Source organism: Prionailurus bengalensis, chromosome A1 (genome assembly GCF_016509475.1).
Source record: "Prionailurus bengalensis isolate Pbe53 chromosome A1, Fcat_Pben_1.1_paternal_pri, whole genome shotgun sequence".
Taxonomy (NCBI): domain Eukaryota; kingdom Metazoa; phylum Chordata; class Mammalia; order Carnivora; family Felidae; genus Prionailurus; species Prionailurus bengalensis.
The window spans coordinates 169844480-169864700 of NC_057343.1; the positions used below are offsets into that span (position 1 = coordinate 169844480).

A 20221-nucleotide genomic window follows, 5' to 3' on the forward strand; every position below is an offset into this window, starting at 1 on the left:
ATGGGTTGTGGTTTCAATGACAGTGAAGTTTCAGAGTCATTGTGCTGTTATTTTAGTTTGCTTTGTCTTGTATCATTAGGGCTCCCACTGGTTCCTGCTGGTGCTGCTTGACAGAGTAGAAGATGTTTTTCTTAGGCTGAACTACTAGGTATCTATTGGTAGAAAAGGGCTAAGGTAGAATTTCCTTACTGTGCCCCCTAGCTGTCCTGATGTCTATGGGCAGGGGAAGAAATTCTTGGAGAGCAGCAGCTTCAGCTTGGTTTCTTTTGTTAGTTCTGCCCTCCAGTTCTGGTGTTTCTGGGTGCGGAAAGAGACCCCTAGACCTGTGAGGACAAAGGTTTCCTGACCTGATAGCTGGGTCTCTGTTGCTGGTTCTTCTTGCCTCATTCAGTTTCTCTTGGTGGAAAAGTGGATTCTCAGGCTTAGCAGGTAAGGGGAGTGCTTGCCCTGACTGTTTATTTTTGGTGAGACTCATAAATGATTTCTCTTTCTGGTGGTGCCTGACTCTCTGTTTGTTGTCACTGGGACTCCTATTGGATCCTAGGGGAGTTAGCCTACAAATATGGACTGTCTTTTGTTTCTCGACTGGAGGTTGGGAAAAGTTGGGTCTGGGTGACTTCCTCTTGGGTGAGGAGAACATGAGATACTGCCTTCATGCTGTTCTTCTAGTCCTAGGACCAAAGCAGGCTGCCCCCTTCCCCTTCCTCTTCTTCTTCCTCTTCCTTTCCTCCCTTGCCTTGCCTTGCCTGCCTTTCTTTCTTTCTTTCTTTCTTTCTTTCTTTCTTTCTTTCTTTCTTTCTTTCTTTCTTTCTTTCCTTCCTTCTTTCTTTCTTTCCTATTATTTTTAATTTAAATCCAAGTTAGTTCACATATACTGTGATAATGATTTCAGGAATAGAATTTGGTGATTCATCCCTTACGTATAACACCCAGTGCTCATCCCAACAAGTGTCCTCCTTAATGCTCCTTGCCCATTTAGTTCATCCCCCCACCCAGCACCCCTCCAACAACCCTCAGTTTGTTCTTTGTATTTAAGCGCCTCTTATGGTTTATCTCCTTCTCTGTTTTTATATTATTTTTGCTTCCCTTCTCTGATGTTCATCTGTTTTGTATCCTAAATTCCACATATGAGTGAAATCTTATATTTGTCTTTCTCCGACTGACTGACTTATTTTGTTTAGCATAATATACTCTCGCTTCATCCATGTTGTTGCAAATGGCGAGATTTCATTCTTTTTGACCTCCAAGTGATATTCCATTATATATCTATACCACATCTTCTTTATCCATTCATCAGTTGATGGACATTTGGGCTCTTTCCATACTTTGGCTGTTGTTGAAAACGCCTCCTTTTGGGGTGCATGTGTAGGAGGCTGCCTACTATCTACCTTTCAGAGTTCTTCTTTGGTAGTCTTTTGTGTTGTTTCTAGTGTTTATACTTGTGTTTTGTCCAGTGGAACTGGGAAAAATGATCTCTGCCATCTTATCTGTACCAGAAAGCTGGGTATTACTTTTAATTTTGGTTTCTTTGTTGTGTGAGCATGGAGGTGGTATGGAAACATTGGCTGGGGCTGAGTTTGGCCTTGTTGGGGGACCCGAGATATATGGTCTCTTATGAAATTTCACTAATTATCCTGTGCTCCCGGATTTAATTTCATCCACCAGTTTTTCACAAAGCCCTAGAAAGTGGCAAGCCAAGGTGCCCTCTCTGCATTTTCTAAGGTCCTGTCCTGGTACAGAGAGGCTTCTTTCTTTAGATATTTTCTTGAATTTTTCCTGGGTTGGCCTGCTTCTTTTCATGTTGGAGTATTCATTGTGTATTCTCAGGTTTCTGTTAACTCTTATTCCTTAGAATGTCTTCTGGAGATTGGGGTAGTGTTGGGCACATTGCCATAGTATCTAGAACACCAGAATTTTCTCTTTTTTTTCTTTGAAACCATGCTGCGAAATTTGTGGCATACAGTTGGCATTCCTTATTTGCTGATGATATGTTTAAATTTTTGTTTTTTCTTAAAAACAGTGTTTTGTTCTTTTAATTAGTTATTGGTGGTAGGAGCTTCTGAGGTACTGCTTCACTAAACTGACATTACCCCCAAATTCCACTAATGACTTTTTTGCAGTTTTCACATCTTCCTCTGCCTTTTGGTGTTGCAAATGTCTTCTTTTTCATCCTGGCATCTGTTTCTCTGCCAAACCTCTTTTATTTGCTTACTTAATCTCTGCCCTTTGTTTGACCTCTCTTCCTCCTTTGTCCTTGACTCTGCTTTTCTGTTGATGTTCAGTCCGTGAATTTCATCTATCACCTTTAAGCAATTGACTCTCACATTTGAATCTTTAGCCTTAATATTTTACCTAAGCCTTTATTTCCTGCTGAAATGAACATGTTCTCATTCTTCCTATTCTATTGGTATTGTCATCATATCTTATTAAAGCCTTGAAGTTGTCACTGAATCATCTGTGTCTCTTTTGTCCCCTAAATTTATTCACCACATCAAGGATCTTTCTTCTTAATTCTCACTGATATTGTCAATTATAGAATCTTGTTTTTCAAGTTATATATTGCTATGACTTATTAATTTGTCTTATGTTTCATTTTATTTTTTTCTCTCTTCAAGCTAATTTTATACCTAGCTTTCAGTTTAAAATCTATTACTATTTCTTTCTCTTTTTATTGCTATCACATACAGATAGAAAAGTACATGAATCACAGGCGCTCAGCCTGATGAAATTTCACAGACTGAACATACTTTCATGTAATAACACCAACAAATTAGTACCTTAAAAAAGTCACATTTATGATCATGTTTTTTTTGCCCTAAAAAACAATTAATTCAAGAAATTTGGTCCTTATTAGTTTCCTGAACAGTGGAATAGGAGATAAATTGACACTGCATCTCCCACTGCTTGCCACATATAGCTTGGTTTTGGAGACATTTTTTTCTTTACCTCATACTCCCTTTTTTGTCCCATACTGCTCCTACTTCTTGAAATACATTTCCCGTTTGACTTTTTATAATCTAAATTCTGGTCATTTTCCAGCCCTATCTCAAATCTTGCCATCTCTAGGAAACTTTGTCGGCTTTGTCCAGCCTTCATTACTTTTTAAATTTCTCTTCAAAAATTCTTTAATTAGTTAATTAATTTTTTGAATAGGCAATATCAATGTTTACTTAGCACAAAATTCAAATGCATAAAAGGGTATATAATGATAAGTCCTTCTCTCATTCCAGTGCCTCAGCCACTATGTGTTCTTTAGGAAATATTTTTGCGCTTAAAAGGAAAATTAATTTCTATCATTCTTCCTCCTTGTTATAGCATGTAAACACACCAAGTTCTTTATCTCAATTTTTTCAGTTAGTAGTTTTTAATGATAGGTCCAGAACGATACACAAAAGATTTTCTTAGTTTTTGTTAGGTCTGAATGATATTCCACTGTTGGACACTGAACAATTCACATAGACTATGATTTGAGTGGCACTCCCTAGAATTGTTATTATTATCAGATGCAGCAGCCTTGATTGTAGTTAACCTAGTCAGTTCTTTTTGATGGGTATTTCTGGTTTCTTTTGTTGTTATCTCAAATACAATTGAAATGAATAGTCTAATATTAATGTCACTTGACATCTTTGGGAAAATTGTAGGATATCATTCCCTTAATTCCTAAAATATTTGTCATCTTTACCAACTTAACTGTTAGACATAGTCTTAATTTATTATGGAATTGTTTTTAAAATTTTTATCATTTGTCATTCCTTAAGAGAGTTACCATAAGTAAAATTATTTTATATTCCTAGACCTAGAATACTGGTGTATATAAATAAGCCCTTAGGATGGTCTGGAGTCTTTCTCAGATAGCTGCCAGATTCTATTTCCCTTTTTGTTCTTTTGAGCTCATTTTGAAGTTCCTGATAATGGAAAAAAAATATTATTAAAGTTTAGATCAGAGCTAGATGTATTTGGAAGTAGAAGTGATATTTATCCTAAGTTACGGGATAAAATGAACCACAATCCTAGATATAGTTAGAAAGGAAAATGTTTCACATTTCTTTGGCCTCAAAAATGATTCCTAAATCTTCCATTGAAAACATGGGATAAATCCAAAATCTATAAAGACTTATCAAACTCAACACCCAGAAACCAAATAATCCAATTAAGAAATGTAGAGTAGATATGAATAGACATTGTCCCAAAGAAGACATACAGATGGCTAACAGATACATGGAAAGATGCTCAACATAACTCATCAGGGAAGTACAAGTCAAAAGCATGATAAAATAGCACCTCACACCTGTCAGAGTGGCTAAAAGTAACAACACAGAAAACAGCAGATGTTGGTGAGGATAAAGAGAAAGGGGAACCCTCTTACACTGTTGATGGGAATCTAAACTGGTTCAGTCACTCTGGAAAACAGTATGGAGGTTCCTTAAAAAGTTTAAAATAGAACTATCCTAAGACCCAGCAACTGCTTTACTAGATATTTACCCAGAGGATACAAAAATACTGATTCAAAGGGGCACATGCACCCTGATGTTTATAGCAGCATTGTCAACAATAGCCAAATTAGGGAAAGAGCCCAGATGTCCATTGACTGATGAATGGATAAGAAGATGTGGCATGCAAATATATATATATATATATATATAATGGAATATTACTCAGCCATCAAAAAGAATGAAATCTTGCCATTAATAACAGCGTAGATGGAGCTAGAATGTATTATGCTAAGCGAAATAAGTACGTCAGAGAAAGATAGATACCATATGATTTCAATTATATGTAGAATTTAAGAAACAAAACAAGATGAACATAGGGTAAGGGGAAAATAGAGGGGGAGGCAAATCATAAGAGGCTGTTAACTATAGAGGATAAACTGGGTTGCTGGAGGGAAGGTGGATAGAGGATGCACTAAGTGAGTGATAGGCACTTGTGATGAACACTGGATATTATATATAAGTGATGAATCATAAAAGGGTATATATATATATATATGTATGTATATATATATATATATCGTATATACATATATAGTGATGAATCACTAAATTCTATCCTAAAACCAATATTATACTATGTGTTAACTAACTAGATTTTAAAAACTTAAAGAAAAACAAGGGCACCTGGCTGGCTCAGTCAGTAGAGGATACAATTCTGGATATCAGGATTGTGAGATCCTATGTTGGGTGTAGATATTACTTAAAAACAAAACAAAACAAAACAAAACAAAACAAAACAAAACAAAACCATGAGATTAGGTAGAATGTACCTTCTACTGAGACTTAGATGAGCTGTAGGTAAAATGACAGAAAAATGTTCTTTTTGAATTTTTGTGTTCTGTGAAGATATAGTACATCAAAGTAAAAATTTTATTTTATTTATTTATTTTTAATTTTACTTATTTGAGAGAGAAAGAGGCAATGCGAGTGGGGGAAGGGCAGAGAGAGGGAGAGAGAATCGTAAGCAGGCTCCATGCTACTAGCACAGAACCTGACACGCAGCTCGAACCCACAAAACCTCAAAATCATGACCTGAGAAGAAACCAAGAGTCAGACACTCAATTGACTGAGCTACCCAGGCGCCCTTCAAAGTAAAAATTTTAAAGCAACTATATCCAAAGTGAAAAAACTGGAATTATGCTACTCCATATTAAAGTGAATAAGTCAATTACTTTGTATTGACTTAATTATGTTAAGGTCCATTTTGCGTTCTGGTTGCTGCTTTGGAACTGATGAAGCACAGCTTTCCACAACCTTTTTCTCCCCTCTGCTTATTTGATCATAAAACGGGACAGTTTTCAGTTGGAGAAAAATCGTAATTTGTTCTCTATATGGAAAACCTACATTTTTATCATCTCTTTAGATGTTATCACTGAGGTTAGACACATAAATCTGTTCTTATTTTTCTGTCTAACTTAGAGGATCTCAGCTGAATTAACAAGAAAGTGACTTCTGGTATGGATGAGCCAAAACTAAAAATAAGAGGTGTGTTTCTTCATTTCTTCTAACTGGCCCTAGACGATTCATGGCCTGAAGTTTTGTGAGTCTGGAGAGCAAAATAAATTCTATCATAGTTTTGGGGATTTATAGAAAACAAGCAGGATATTTTGGGGAGGTTTCTGAGACCTGACCTTTAGATCATCACCAGTTATGCTGCAGTGATTTTTAAAGCAAGTTTATTGAGATATAACTCACATGCTGAAGAATTTACCCACTTAAAGTGTATCATTCAGTGGTTTTTATTCTGTTCACAGAGTTGTGCAACCATCACCACAATTAGTTTTAGAACATTTTCATTGCCCCAGAATGAAAGCCAGTACCTGCTGGCAGTCACTCCTCATTTCTTCCCAAGTTTGCCAGCCCAGGCAACTATTAACTAATCTACCCGCTGTCTGGATTTTAGACTTTTCATATAAAGAGATCATACAGTATGTCAGTCTTTTGTGTCTGTGTTTCTTTTACTTAGCATAATGTTTACAAGGTTCATCCATATTGTAGCTTTTATCATTACTTTGTTCCTTTTCATTGCTAGTAATATTTTGTTGTGTGTATATGTTTTATCTGTTCATCAGTTGATGGATATTTGGATTGTTTCCACTTTGTAACTATTATGAATAATTCTGCTCCAACATTCATGTGCAAGTTTTTGTCTGGGCATATGTTTTCATTCCTCTTGGGTATATACCTAAAAGTGGAATTTCTGGATCATACGATAACTGTATGTTTAACTTTGGGGAACTGCCCCAGGTTACATTTCCACCAGCAGTGTATGAGGGTTCTAATTTCTTCACAGTCTCCAACGCTTGATATTATCTATCTTTTGGTTAAAGACATCCTATTGGTGTGGTGTGGTATCTCATTGTGGTTTTGATTGGTATTTTCCTAATGGCTAGTGATACTAGCCATTTCCTAATGGCTAGTGATACTGATACATCTGCTTATCGGACATTTAACTAGCAAAACTAGTTAAATCTTGTTTGGAAAAGTGTTTATGCAGATCCTTTGCCCATTTTTAATTTATTTAATTGTATTTTTATTACTTAGTTTTAATAATTCTTTATATATTCCAGATAGAAGTCCCTTATCAGATAAGTATTTGCAAATATTTTCTCCCATTCTATGGTCTTTTCACTTTCTTAATGATGACCTTTGAAATACAGAAGTTTTAAATTTGATTAAATCCAATTTATGTATTTTAATTTTGTTGCTTTTTCTTACGGTGTCTCATATCTAAGAAACCGTTTCCTGAGCCAAGGTCACAAAGATTTACTACTGTGTTTTCTTTTGAGAATTTTATAGTTTTAGCTCTGATATTTAAGCCCATTATCCAAACCTTTAGAGTTAAATTTTTTGTGTATGGTCTAAGGAAGGAATTCTGCTTCATTCCTTTGCATGTGGAAATCCAGTTGTCCCACCACCATTAGTTGAAAGACTTTTTTCTGAATGAATACACTTGGCACTCTTGTAGAAAATCATATAATCATAAATGTGATGATTCACATCTGGACCCTGTATTCTATTCCATTGATCTCTGTGTCTCTCCATATGCCAGGACCACATTGTCCTGATTATTGTAGCTATTCAGTAAGTTTTGAAATTAGTAAGTATGACTCTTCCAGCTTTGTTCTTCTACTTTAAGGTTTTTTTAAGATTATCTTTTCAATTTCTGTAAAAAAAAAAAAGCTAGGTTATATGTTAATATGGATTAAGTTAAATATGTAGGTCAAATTGGAGAATATTGCTTTCTTAACAATATTAAGTCTTTTGGATCCATTAACATGAGTCTTTCCATTTATTTCCAACCTAAATAATTGGAAATAATTATAAGGAATAAATTCCTTGATTTCTTTCAACAATATTTTGTAGTTTTAAGAGCACAAGTTTTAATTTATTTTATAAAATTTATTCATATTTTATTCTTTTTAATGCTATGGTATATGGAATTGGTTTTTAATTTCATTTTTCAGATTGATCATTGCTAGTGTGTAGAAATACAGTTGATTTTTGTCTTTTGATCTTTACCCTGTAATCTTACTGAGGTCATTGATTAATTCTAAAACTTGTTTTTAATTGCATTTCTTTCTATATTCAATTTCACATCCTCTTCAAATAAAGATAGTTTCACGTCTTTCTTTTCAATTTCCGTGGAAATAACTTCATGTATCTCATTGTACTGGCTAGATCCTCCAATATGATGCTCAATAGAAGTTGTGAGAGTGGACATCCTCATCTTGTTCCTGATATTTGGGTGAAAGCATTCAGTTGTAGTGATTTTTTTTAAACTCTAAAAAGAATGGGCCATAACTTTGCCTTGAAAACAAATTTCCTTTTGATTTAAGAGGTGTTTTTTCTTCTGTTTACATACACAGATATGTGCTGATTAGAAGGCTCACAGTACGGAGTGGAGGATAAGACAGTGCCTTACAAAAATGGGGTTTGGGAGTGACCTGAAGAATTCACATGAAGCTGTGTTAAAATTGCAAGACTGGGAATTACGATTACTGGAAACAGTGAAGAAATTTATGGCTCTGAGAATAAAAAGTGATAAAGAATATGCATCTACTTTACAGAACCTTTGTAATCAAGTTGATAAGGAAAGTACTGTTCAAATGAATTATGTCAGCAATGTATCCAAGGTAAGAAGAATAGTTTCATTACTTATTGTGTATGGCATTATAATTGTGCTTAGGGCAAATAGATCATATTGTTGCATGAACATACCCAAGTTAGCATTCTAGGGCAGTGGTTCTAAAATCTTGCTGATTATCAGAATCTCACGGGGGAAAATTTCAAAAATTATAAATTTTGGACCCTACCGCCTGAATCTGAGATGGTAGATGTGAAATTTTTGAATTTTGAAATAAAAAAAAGTAGATGTCTAACTTATTGTAATGATTTAGTTGGGTTTGACAACCGTTTTTTACAAATTTTGTTTTCTTTATTACCCTTCTTCCTTGGGTCTCTTGAGACCTGCTATTTTCTTTTGACACAAACTTCCATTATAACCCACCTTCCCTAATTTCTTCTGTGAATCGTTAATGTAGTGAATCACATGGAATATTTTAACATGTAGCTGTTCTTTGCTGTCATTCGTTACTAAAGTACTTGTATACTGATGAGTTAATCACACTCAAAAGGTCTTTGGATAAGCAGTATGTTTTTTTATCTCTAAGATTATAAAAATATAATATAAAATTTAAAATTAAGAGCCATAAAAATAAAGGCCAAAATTGCACCATTGATTGTTCATTGAAGGTATTAAAGGTGAAATATTACACACCTTAATAATTTTTCCTCTTCTTTTCTTCTGAATTGGGGGAAGAACGGTTGCATGTTTGTGAGGGCTGAGCAATACAAATGGGAGTTCTGTCTGGTCCTTAAAGACTTTGAATCAATCCTCTGTTTCAGTATCATCTCCTCTTCTTTCATATAGGTTTCTCCAGTTCGTGAGCTTCACTGGAGTTCTAGATCTGACCCTATAAATTGGCCATTTCTTTATTTTTAATTGAGAAAAAATTGATATCCTAAGGTATACAGCTTGATGTTTTGATTCACATATATCGTGAAATGATTACCACCATAGGTTTAGTTAACATCCATCATCTCATATAGATACAATAAAAAGAAAAGAAAAAAAAATCCCTTTGTGATGAGAACTCTTAGGATCTATTCTCTTAATAACTTTCCTATATATCATAGAGCAATGTTAATTATAGCCACCATGTTGTACATTACACACCTAGTCCTTACTACCTTATAACTATAAATTGTACCTTTTGAAAATATGCCTCTTGTGTTCTATTCCTTTGTTTTTCATACCTGCCCAAATCCAGCTCTTCCTTTTGTCCCACACCTGTGCTTTAGGGTGGAGGAATTGGAGAGGAGAAAACAGAGACTGAGTAGCTGAGCCATTTCCATGTTGAAAATGAACAAGTCATAAATAAATGAATTATCTGTAACAGTTCAGTGTGAATCTTTTTTTTTATATCTTCCATGTGTCTACTTAAATACTTATTTTTTCCTTTAGTTTCTTGGAATACAGTTATAGTAGTTGTTTTATTCTTTCTTTCTTTTATCATCTGTGTTACTTCTGGGGTCAGTTTTGATTGACTAATTGTTCTACTGCATCCTTATGCTTGGTAGTCTTTGATTTGATACCAGGCATTATGAATTTTACCTATTTAGGTACTGAGTATTTATATATTTTTAGAAATATTCTTGAGCTTCGTTTTGGGATTGGCGACAGTTGGTTACTTGGAGACAGTTTTATGTTTTTGGCTCTTGCTTTTAATTTGTTATGTGGATCAGAGCTGCTTGTATTCTAGGATGAATTTATCTCTTCTACTGAGACAAGATCATTCTCAGTACTCAAAGGATGCTCCTGATATTATGAGATTTTACATTTTGGGTGTTAGGCCCTGGCACAATTCCATGGTCTTATGTGAGCTCTAGACGGTATTCCGTGTGATCACTGTAGGTGGGTTATTACCTTGGCGTAGAGTAGTCTCCTCGTATTTGTGAGCTAATCACTACTTAGCTAAACGATCAAGGGAGAACCTTTGCAGATCTGCTGAGTTTTCTTTTGGTGCAGCTCTGTTCTCTGTACTACTCGGTTCTTGTCTCTTCTCCAGTAATCTGTCTTGGTGTCTCTGTGCTTTGAACTCTGTCTCTTTAACTTACAGAGATAGATTGCTGAGTTCTGCTTCGCTCTTCCAACTTGGGTTTTAGCCTGGACATTTTCTCCATTCAGTAAGCTGGGATAACCTTAGGGCTCAGTTCATTGATCTGTAGACTCTCTCAAGGTTTACTGTCCTTCACTGCGTGATGTCCAGCGGCTTGAATGCTGTTGTTTCATGTATTTTGCTCAGTTTTTAGTTGTTTTATGCAGATGGATAAAGCAATGACTGTTTCTCTATGTTGACTGAAAGCAGAAGTCTTTCATCCAGTGATTTTTATGTCTTTATTTAAAAAAATTAAAATGTACAGCAGATTTTCAAGAATAAAACAAAGATATCTCTGTAAACTCTATTCATTAATTGTTAACATTTTGCCATATAAACTCTTTAGTTTGCTTTCTCTGTCAATATAATTATATATTACTTTTTTTCTTGAATGATTTGTGAATTAGTTGAACACATCATGTTCTTTTATTCTTAAATATTTATTTAAGTATTTTCTGAGACTATATCCACAATGTAATCAAACTTTGGAAATTTAGCATCATTACCATGCTATTATCAAAAACATATTCCGTATTCAACTTTTGTCAATTGTCCTAGTAATGTTCCTTTTTGACATTTTTTAAAACCCTGATTCAAGATGTAACCCAGAATAACTCATTTCATTTAATTGTTTTGTCTCTTAAGTTCCAAATGTAGAACATGATTGTAAGAAATCATATTCTGTGTTTTGGTAATTTTCTTTTTTTTACTAAAAGTTATTTTGAAGTGTGTACATTCTGTCTTTAATTCTGAGGGCATGGCTTTTGGGAGGTTTTATTTTTTCCCTTTTTGTTTGTATTGTTTTGGGGAAATTTTGGGAAATAGAAGCCTCAGTAGTTATGTTTGCTTTCAATTACTTGGACTGTTTCCCCATCGTTCTTTGAGCACATTTTTTATTTTCTGGCATACTAAGATATCCCAGGCTCATCTTGAATGTTCCCTTTTCTAGTCCTGGAATAAACCCTTTCCCCTAGGATCCTGTTTCCTTCTATGACAGAGAATATTTACATATTCAACCAATTTACTGCATATGAAATTTTATGTCTCGTAGTATTTTGCAATCACAAACAATACTGCAAAAAATAACTTTGTTACAGATGTGTTTTTGTGTATTATGAGTATCTTCAGGGTAAATTTCTGGAAATGAGATTTCTAGGTCGAAGTGTAAATGTCCATGTCATTTTGTCATATATTTCCATTGTAATTATGAATTTATTTTGTAGCTCTTGTACAATTTGGTATATCCACTAGGAATATCTGAAAGTGCCAGTTTCTATTTAATCTGTGCAAGAGAATATATTGTCAGACTTTTGAATTTCTGTTAGTCTGGTAGGTAAAAAATGATATCTAGTGTAGCTTTATTTTATATTTCTCTGATTATGAGTGAAATTAAACATCTCTTCATGTGTTTAACAGCTATATTATTTTGAGGACCTTTAAGGTATATTTTACTTTGTGTTTTCTTATTCATTAAAATTACACCTGTCAGAAATAAAAGATATTATAATGGGAAAGGAAGAAGTGAAATTGTCTGTGTTTGTAGATGGTACAGTTTTATACATAGAAAACCCTAAAGACTACACCAAAAAACTGTTAGAACTAATAAATTCAGTAAAGTTAAAGGATACAAAAGCAACATAAAAAATCAGTTGTGTTTCTATACACTATTAATGAACTATTAGAAAAAGAAATAAAGACAATAACCAATTTACAATAGCATCAAAAAATACTTAGGAATAATTTAGCCAAGGAGGTGAAAGATCTGTATACTGAAAAATTGTAAGACATGAAAGAAATTGAAGAAGACACAAATAAGTGGAAAAATATTCTGTGCTAATGGATTGGAGGAGTTAATATCGTTAAAATGACCTTATTCCCCAAAGCCGTCTATAGAGTCAGTGCAATCCTTATCAAAATCCCAATGGGATTTTTCACAGAAATAGAACAAACAATCCTAAATTTGGATGGAACCACAAAGACCCCAAATAGCCACAGTAATCTTGAGAAGGAAGAACCAGATGGATACATCAAATTCCTGATTGCAAACTTTACTGTAAAGGTCAAACAATCAGAACAGTATGGTATGGCATAAAAACAGGCATGTGGACCAGTAAAATAGAATTGAGAGCCCAGAAATAAACCCATGTGTATATCATCAATTAACATTTGACAAGAGAGCCAATAATAGTCTTTTCAACTGGATGGCTCAGTTGGTTAAGTGTCCAACTTTGGCTCAGGTCATGATCTCATGGTTCGAGAGTTTGAGCCCCACATTGGATTCTGCACTGCCAGTGCAGAGCCTGCCTGGGATTCTTTCTCTGCCTCTCTCTCTTTCAAAATAAATAAATTTAAAAAAATAAATAAATGGTGTTGGGAAAGCTGGATATTGACATGCAAAATAATGAAATTGGACCCCTCTCCTACACCACTCACAAAAGTTAAGTCAAAATGGCTTAAAAACTAAATATAAGACCCTCAGCTGTAAAACTACTAGAAGAAAACATAGGGAAAAAGCTCCTTGACATTGGTCTTGACAACAGTGTTTTGGATATTGAACCAAAATAGCAAGCACCAAAAACAAAAATAAGTAAGCATCAAAAGTAAAAATAAAAAGATTCTGCACAGAAATAAACATTCAGCGAAATTAATAGGTAACCTGGGAATGGGAGAAAATATTTGCAAACCATCTATCTGGTACAGAGTTAGTATTTACCATATAAGTAACTCATACAACTCAATAGCAAAAAAAAAAAAAAAAATCCAATAAAAAATGGGTGGAAGATCTGAGTACAGTTTTCCAAAGAAGACATAACAAATGGCTAACAGACACATGAAAAAATGTTCAACATCACTAATCATCAAGGAAATGCAAATCAAAAGCACAATGAGATATTATTACTTCATACCTATTAGAATGGTTATTATCAAAGAGACAAGAGATAACAAGTGTTGGCAAGATTGTGGGGAAAAGAGAGTTCTTGTGTTCTGTTGCTGTGAATGTACATTGGTATAGCTACTTTGAAAAAAAGCATGGAGATTCCTCAAAAAATTAAAAATAGAACTAATATATGATCCAGTAACCCCACTTCTGGATATATATCTGAAGGAAATATCTGAAAAGATATCTGTCCCCTTGTGTTCATTGCAACATTGTTTACAATAGCCAAGATACGGAAATAACCTAAGCATCCATCAATGAATGAATGGATAAAGAAAATGTGGTGTATATATACAATGGAATATTACTTGGTTATAAAAAGAAGGAAATCCTCCCTTTTGTCATAACATGAGTGGATCTTGAGGGTATTTTGCTAAGTGAAATAAGTCAGAGTAAGACAAATGCTATATATTCTTACTTATATGTGGAATCTAAAATGGCCAACTCATAGAAATAGAGATTAGAATGGTGGTTACGAGAAACTGGGAAGTGAAGAGGGTGGGAGAGAAGTGAGGAGATGTTGATCAAAGGGTACAAACTTCCAGCCATAAGATGAATAATTTCTGGGGATGTGAGGTACATCATGTGATGATATTTAATAGTACCATGTTATATACTTGAAAGTTGTTAAGAGAGTAGATCTTAAATATTATCACCACAGGATAAAAAGGATGATTAATGTGAGGGGATATGGAGGTGTTAAGTGACCCTACTATGGTAATCACTTTGCAATATATACATGTATCAAATCATTGTGTTGTACACCTTAAACTTGCATGTATTATATGTTACTAATATCCCAATAAATCTGAACAAAAATAAGTAAATATACAATTACACCTATCAGAATACAGGCAACTCTGCTGAAATAGTATAGTGGTACACATAATTCTCAACACAACCTATTTGAAGGGACATACTGGTTTATATTTTGAACACAAAGTAGAATGAAATATGGGCTATATTACATATGCTACATGGGAATCAAAAGTAATGAAAAATGTGTTTTGATGAACCAGCCTTATTATTTAGTAGTCACATAATAAACATACTGTAACTAGAACCTATGTAACTAGATTTTCAACTGTATATATTTTAAGACTAATTCTTAAGTCTGAATGTGGAGTCAATTCCGCTGTAAAGCTTGATTTAAAAACATGAATTTGTTCCAATGCAATTGATATATTAGGGAATACTTTGAGCACAATGTGATTTTGTATTTATGCACACATCTGGAAGAAACACTAGGTGAATGATGAAAACTATCCAAATGAATAGAGCTGCTTAGGAATATATAAAACTCATATAGGCACACACATTTGTCATTTATTAGCTACCTCTGTTCATGTCTTGTGTTACAAGCCACACCCATCCACAAGTGATATTGCAACTCTCCAAATTCAGATCACTCTTTCTACCACTTCACAAAAACTTAACAGTCTTCAGCTCTTCTGCCACCTACTTTTGATAAGTCAACCTCAGGTCTTTTCAAAATAAAGTGCCATATATACTGTAGTACTATATATTTTGTTACCATTTAATATATGTAAAACCATGCAAAGTTTTTATTAGGTTCCTGTCTTTTTAAAAATGTGTCCCTGATAAATTTTTTGACTCTTGTGCATCGAACACCAGTTTTTTTTTATAAGCCCTGTGGTTTTTAATGTGTGATTTTGCATTACCCAGTGATGACTGGGGGCACAAATGTTTTGTTAGAGCAGAACTAGTATATTAGAATTACTTGGGAGCTTTGAAATACTGATCCTTGGGCCCCATCCAAAACCTATGAAATTAGAATCTGTGGTCATGGGATTCAAGATTTGGTATTTTTAAAACGCTGCCAGGTAATTCTTATTGCAGGCAGAATTGTGACCCACTGGCCTGGGCAAACCAGAAAGCTTTGAAGAAAATGTAAAGACAGGCTCTTGTGTATGGGAAGTACTTTGCACATGCAGTTCAATCTTTGCAATTCTCAGTTTTAGGGAAATTTAATGACTTGTCTCCTAGATTTCTTTATCTCATAAGGACTCAGAAATTCCAAAAACATTCTTATGTAATAGACAAACTCTGAATAAAAATTGTTGTTTCAGAGAACTATTTATTTTGAATTATTTTGTGGCACAGAAACTTTGCATTCTTCATGGAATTTTATTGTTGTGTCTTAAAAACATTCAACTTGGAAAGAAAGCAAGTTGGGAGATATGGTCTGTAGGGGAAACCTATTTATAACAACTATTATTTAGGTATTTTTCAAGCTTGAGTCATTTTGTTGATTATTTTCAATGCTTTACTGTAATTATAGCTACAGTAGTAGTTTGTTCTTTGACTCAGTGTCCCAGGATAAATACTTTTTGGTATAATGAACTCAGAAGTTTAAATTACTTTTGGTTTATGTAATACTGATTTACCTCACCACACAACTGCTAGTTCAAAGGTGGAAAGCATGATTTGTTTTTCTAAAAGGTATAATTTTTCCCTATATGTAGGGAAAATTCAAAACTTAAAAATTGAGTGAAGTGCTTACTTTTTTTTAATATTGTATATTCATCCTAATATAGCTGATAGTATACCTAAGAGTCAAATAGGATTTTAGGGTTTATGCTAATTATTTTGGAAATGTGTGATACTATGTAGTATATGCAATGTAGCATATGATCCCTTTTTTAAGAGGGATATAGGAGAGAATAAAATTTCTGTAAATGGAATCATTATTCCTCTTTTTCATTGTGAAATAAGAGACTCATTTATTTCTAGGAAATATTTTTGGTCACAAAATGACAATATAAAAAATCAAATTTAGGAATATAAAAAATCTTTTGAAAAATACATTTCAGGTAAAAACAGTATTTTATAATATAATAATACCATTCAGTTTACACATCAGGATTCTGAAAAATGTTCTAAAAATGAAAGTCTTAAACTAGTAATTTGTTTTCTTGGGATAGGGAAATGTGTATTATATGTATGTTTATATTAAAGTAGTGCTATTTCTAGTTATCCAGTGTGGTGCTGGTATTGGTTAGGCAGAAGATGATGATTTATTTCCTAATTGTTCTGCTTAAGGAGATTTTAAGTGTAGGTCATTATTTTAGTTAGAAAGCCAAATATAGTGCAAGGCCCCTTTTATTTTTACTTTCATATCAAGAATGACTCACTAATCTTGGCCTAAAAGGACTTCTTCACTTTAGATGTTACTCATGCTGCAAAGTAGGTGGCCTGAAGGGGAGATGGATTTTCCCTGTGGCTGTTGGCCTCTAATGATAAAGCACTAAATAAAGATCAATCAATGACTACTGTGTAATTTGTAACCAGTTTGTAAAGTACTCTCATTAGTTTAGCTTAGATAGTTATTCTTTGGATGCATGTATTTTGGAGATGTAATAAAGATGAACATAATCTTTAGATGCAAGTGTCTTTAGGTTACCATACTTCTGGGTCCTCCAGCATGTTAGGTTGTTTTGGATTTAGCACTTTCAGAGGCAGATTTAATAGCTGTATGACCTTGACAGATGATTTAATCTCTCTGACACCATTTATAAGATGAAGATATTTGCCTCAGAGTGTTGATATAAGGAGTATATAAGATAAAGCCTATAGTCTAGAAGAAGTTGATAGCATTAAAAAGGAGGAGCGGAGGGTGGTCTAGACAAGCAAGGTTAGCTTTAATAGGGGTGAGGTTGGGGAGAAGAAAGGGAAACCATAACCCCTCCTCTTGGTTCTGAGTTACACAGGTTGTGAGAGAAGAAAACAACATTTATTTTACAGAGTTTCAGAGAGAGAGAGGGTCCTAAGTATAGAGTCTGGTTCATAACTTCTGGGGGCAAATACACAATTTTAAGTTTTTCCCTCAGAAGTTTATATGAGGGTTTTTTTTAAAGAGATTAGATTGAGCAGTAGCTCGAAGTGTTGGCTGGATTCGGGGAGGAAAAAGAAGCCTGCTTTTAAAGAGATGTCAAGCTGAAAGAGCCAATCAAGGAGATTTCGGGGATACAGGAGATAGGGGATAACAGAACAACTGCCTTAGGACATGGATGGGGAACAGGAATGGGATGCAACGGTTTGGAAAACCGGAATATCACGCTGAAGCTAGAGGGAGTAAGTAAACATTTCCAGAAGCAGTACTGTAATTTATTGTTTTCTTTAAAACGTCCAAATAGGTCAGCCCTGTATTAACAAAAAACCACTAGAGCTGGATCAACAAAGTAATCTTCTGTGGACATGAGCTATAAAACTCAAGGAGTTTATGAGGATGACAGTATAGAGGGAAGTAGCTAAGGAGAGAAAAATCGTATGGTGCAAGGGCTGGAGAAGACTGCAGAGGTCTTTAGCTCAGCACCTAACTTTTTGGTGGGAGCCACTGCTGAGGTTATGTGATTTGCTTCTGAAGGGCAAAGGTGACTCTGGCCTGTTATCTTTCTGGATCTTGTTCTGGAAGAATGAGAATTGTGGCTTTTAAGTCCAAGAACAAAAGCAGATGAAGGGTACTGAGGCTAGGAAGCTGAGAGAAAAAGTGGTGAGCAAGAAAAGGTGATGTAGTTTTCTTCCTGGCCTGATCTGTGTTTAGATATCTAGACTTACTCTTATTAGTAGCAGTAGCAATAGCAATATTTTGGTTGTCATGTGGTCTCTGGAAATGGCTATCTTCTGAGATTGGGCAATGAGTGAGCTAATGTAGCTCAGTGTATTATATGGTACCAGTCTTTGGAACCCAACTAGTGACTTTAATTATATTGATTATTTTTATTTTATTTTATCTTAAAAATATTTATTTATTTTTTGTTTACCTAGTATTTTTATTTGGGATTTGTTTTGGTTATTGTGTTAGTGTTTGATAACCTTAGAATTTATAATACTTGAGGTAACAAGGGCTGGAAAGTTTTGACCCTTCCATTGTTAGAAAGGCTTTACCTTTACTTAGAGAAGCCGAAATTCCCTTGCCGTTGAAGGACATACTTATCACAGATGATCCATCCTTCTCTGACTCACCAAATAATTTCATTTTTTGGTTCTTTAAAATCTCCCACCAGATGAGAATATATCTGCTGTTCTAGATACTGTGACATAAACTATGCAGGGAAGGAAACTAGTGTATTCCTGCTACAGGGGAAGAAAATTTAAATGTTGTAAGAAAAAAATCAGAGATCTCCAGGAACTCATCAAATGAATTATAAAATTGACAGGGTTTTGTATACATAACTAGCTTATTTTATGAAGATTATTATACTATCATTATGAAATGTTTGAAATGTTCCAAGGCTATTTGCCTCAGATGTGGTACTGATAGTGTGTTTTCTTTCATGCTTCTTGTTTGGATTCACTGAGCTTTTTGAATCTGTGAATTTTTTGTTTTTCATTGAGTTTTCACTGTTTTCAGCTATTATTTCTTCAAATACTTTTCCTATTCCTCCTCTGTCTCCTTGGAAGATCCTTATTACGTGTATAATTAGATGTCTATAAGGTGTTCTGCAGCCCACTGATACTCTCTTTATTTCTGGATTCTTTTTTCTCTAAGTTTCATTTTTGATAGTTTATATGGCTTTGTTTTGTTGATTTTTGTGAGGGAGCACAGTTAAGTTACTTGGAAAGAGCATGATCCTTTTGGATCTTGATTTTAATTTCCTTAGGCAGGGTCAGAGCAGTGTTAATTCTGGGGCTAGTGACTCCTCACTGCCAGAGCTCTTCCCAGTACCCATGAATTATGAGTTTTTTGGGAGTGGCTGGTAGGAATGCACTATTCCTGACCATATGTGAACAGAAGGTACTGTGCCTGTAATCTTTTCAGCTAGTTTCCCCCCAGCTCATGTAGTTTCCTCATGGGCATGCACTGACCAGTTTTCTGCCAAATACCAGAGTGAGGCTCACTGCAGATGTCCAGGCTTCTCTGTGTGCCTCCATCCTCTCCAGGAGTCAGTGTGCCTTGAACTCTAGCTGCCTTGTTCTTCCCAGACTCTCTGTTCTGCCTCCTCAACTCTAGGATTCTGCTCACACCTCCTTTGGTTTCTCCTCCCTGTGGGGTGGCCTCTAAGTCAGTAAGTCAGGGCAATTGTAGGGTTCATCTTGTTTGTTTTTTTCTCTCAGTGATCACTTCATATCTTTCACTGCCTGAAATCTAGTATCTTGAAAACTGTTATTTCTTATATTTTGTCCATTTTTTTTTTTCAGGGGAAAGAGTAAATTTGGTCCCTGTTATCCCCTCTTGGCTGATTTTATTTTAAAATATTTTCCTAAAAGCATTTTATTTTTCTTCTGGTAAGGTGTAATTAGTATTTATAAAATCAGACTATTTATTTAGAATTCAAGATAATTCAGATCCAATGAGGCTTTGCATTATTGTTAAAAGAAAAGAAAAGAAAAGAAAAGAAAAGAAAAGAAAAGAAAAGAAAACAAAAACACATGCAAGCAGTGCGAGGCCCAGAGTTTTCTCTTTGACTTTTAATTTGCCCCCTATAATGGCCATGTCACTCCCCTGCCAAGTTTCTATAATTGGACATTGTAATTAGTATAAAGTCAAACTTGTTACTATGACTTTTAAGTTTATACTTGTTCTGGTCTTACACTCTGATTTTCTC

At 34.5% G+C, this 20221-nt stretch overlaps 1 protein-coding gene across 2 annotated transcripts in view; it reads left to right on the top strand.

Moving 5' to 3' along the window:
* Window positions 1-20221, top strand: part of FER (FER tyrosine kinase) — a 437406-nt gene that overhangs the window by 45610 nt on the left and 371575 nt on the right. For both annotated transcript variants that reach the window (XM_043595148.1, XM_043595157.1), the window contains one exon: window positions 8363-8629. In XM_043595148.1, the coding sequence (XP_043451083.1) occupies window positions 8423-8629 (207 nt within the window). In that variant the 5' untranslated portion in view covers window positions 8363-8422. The remainder of the gene's footprint in view (window positions 1-8362; window positions 8630-20221) is intronic.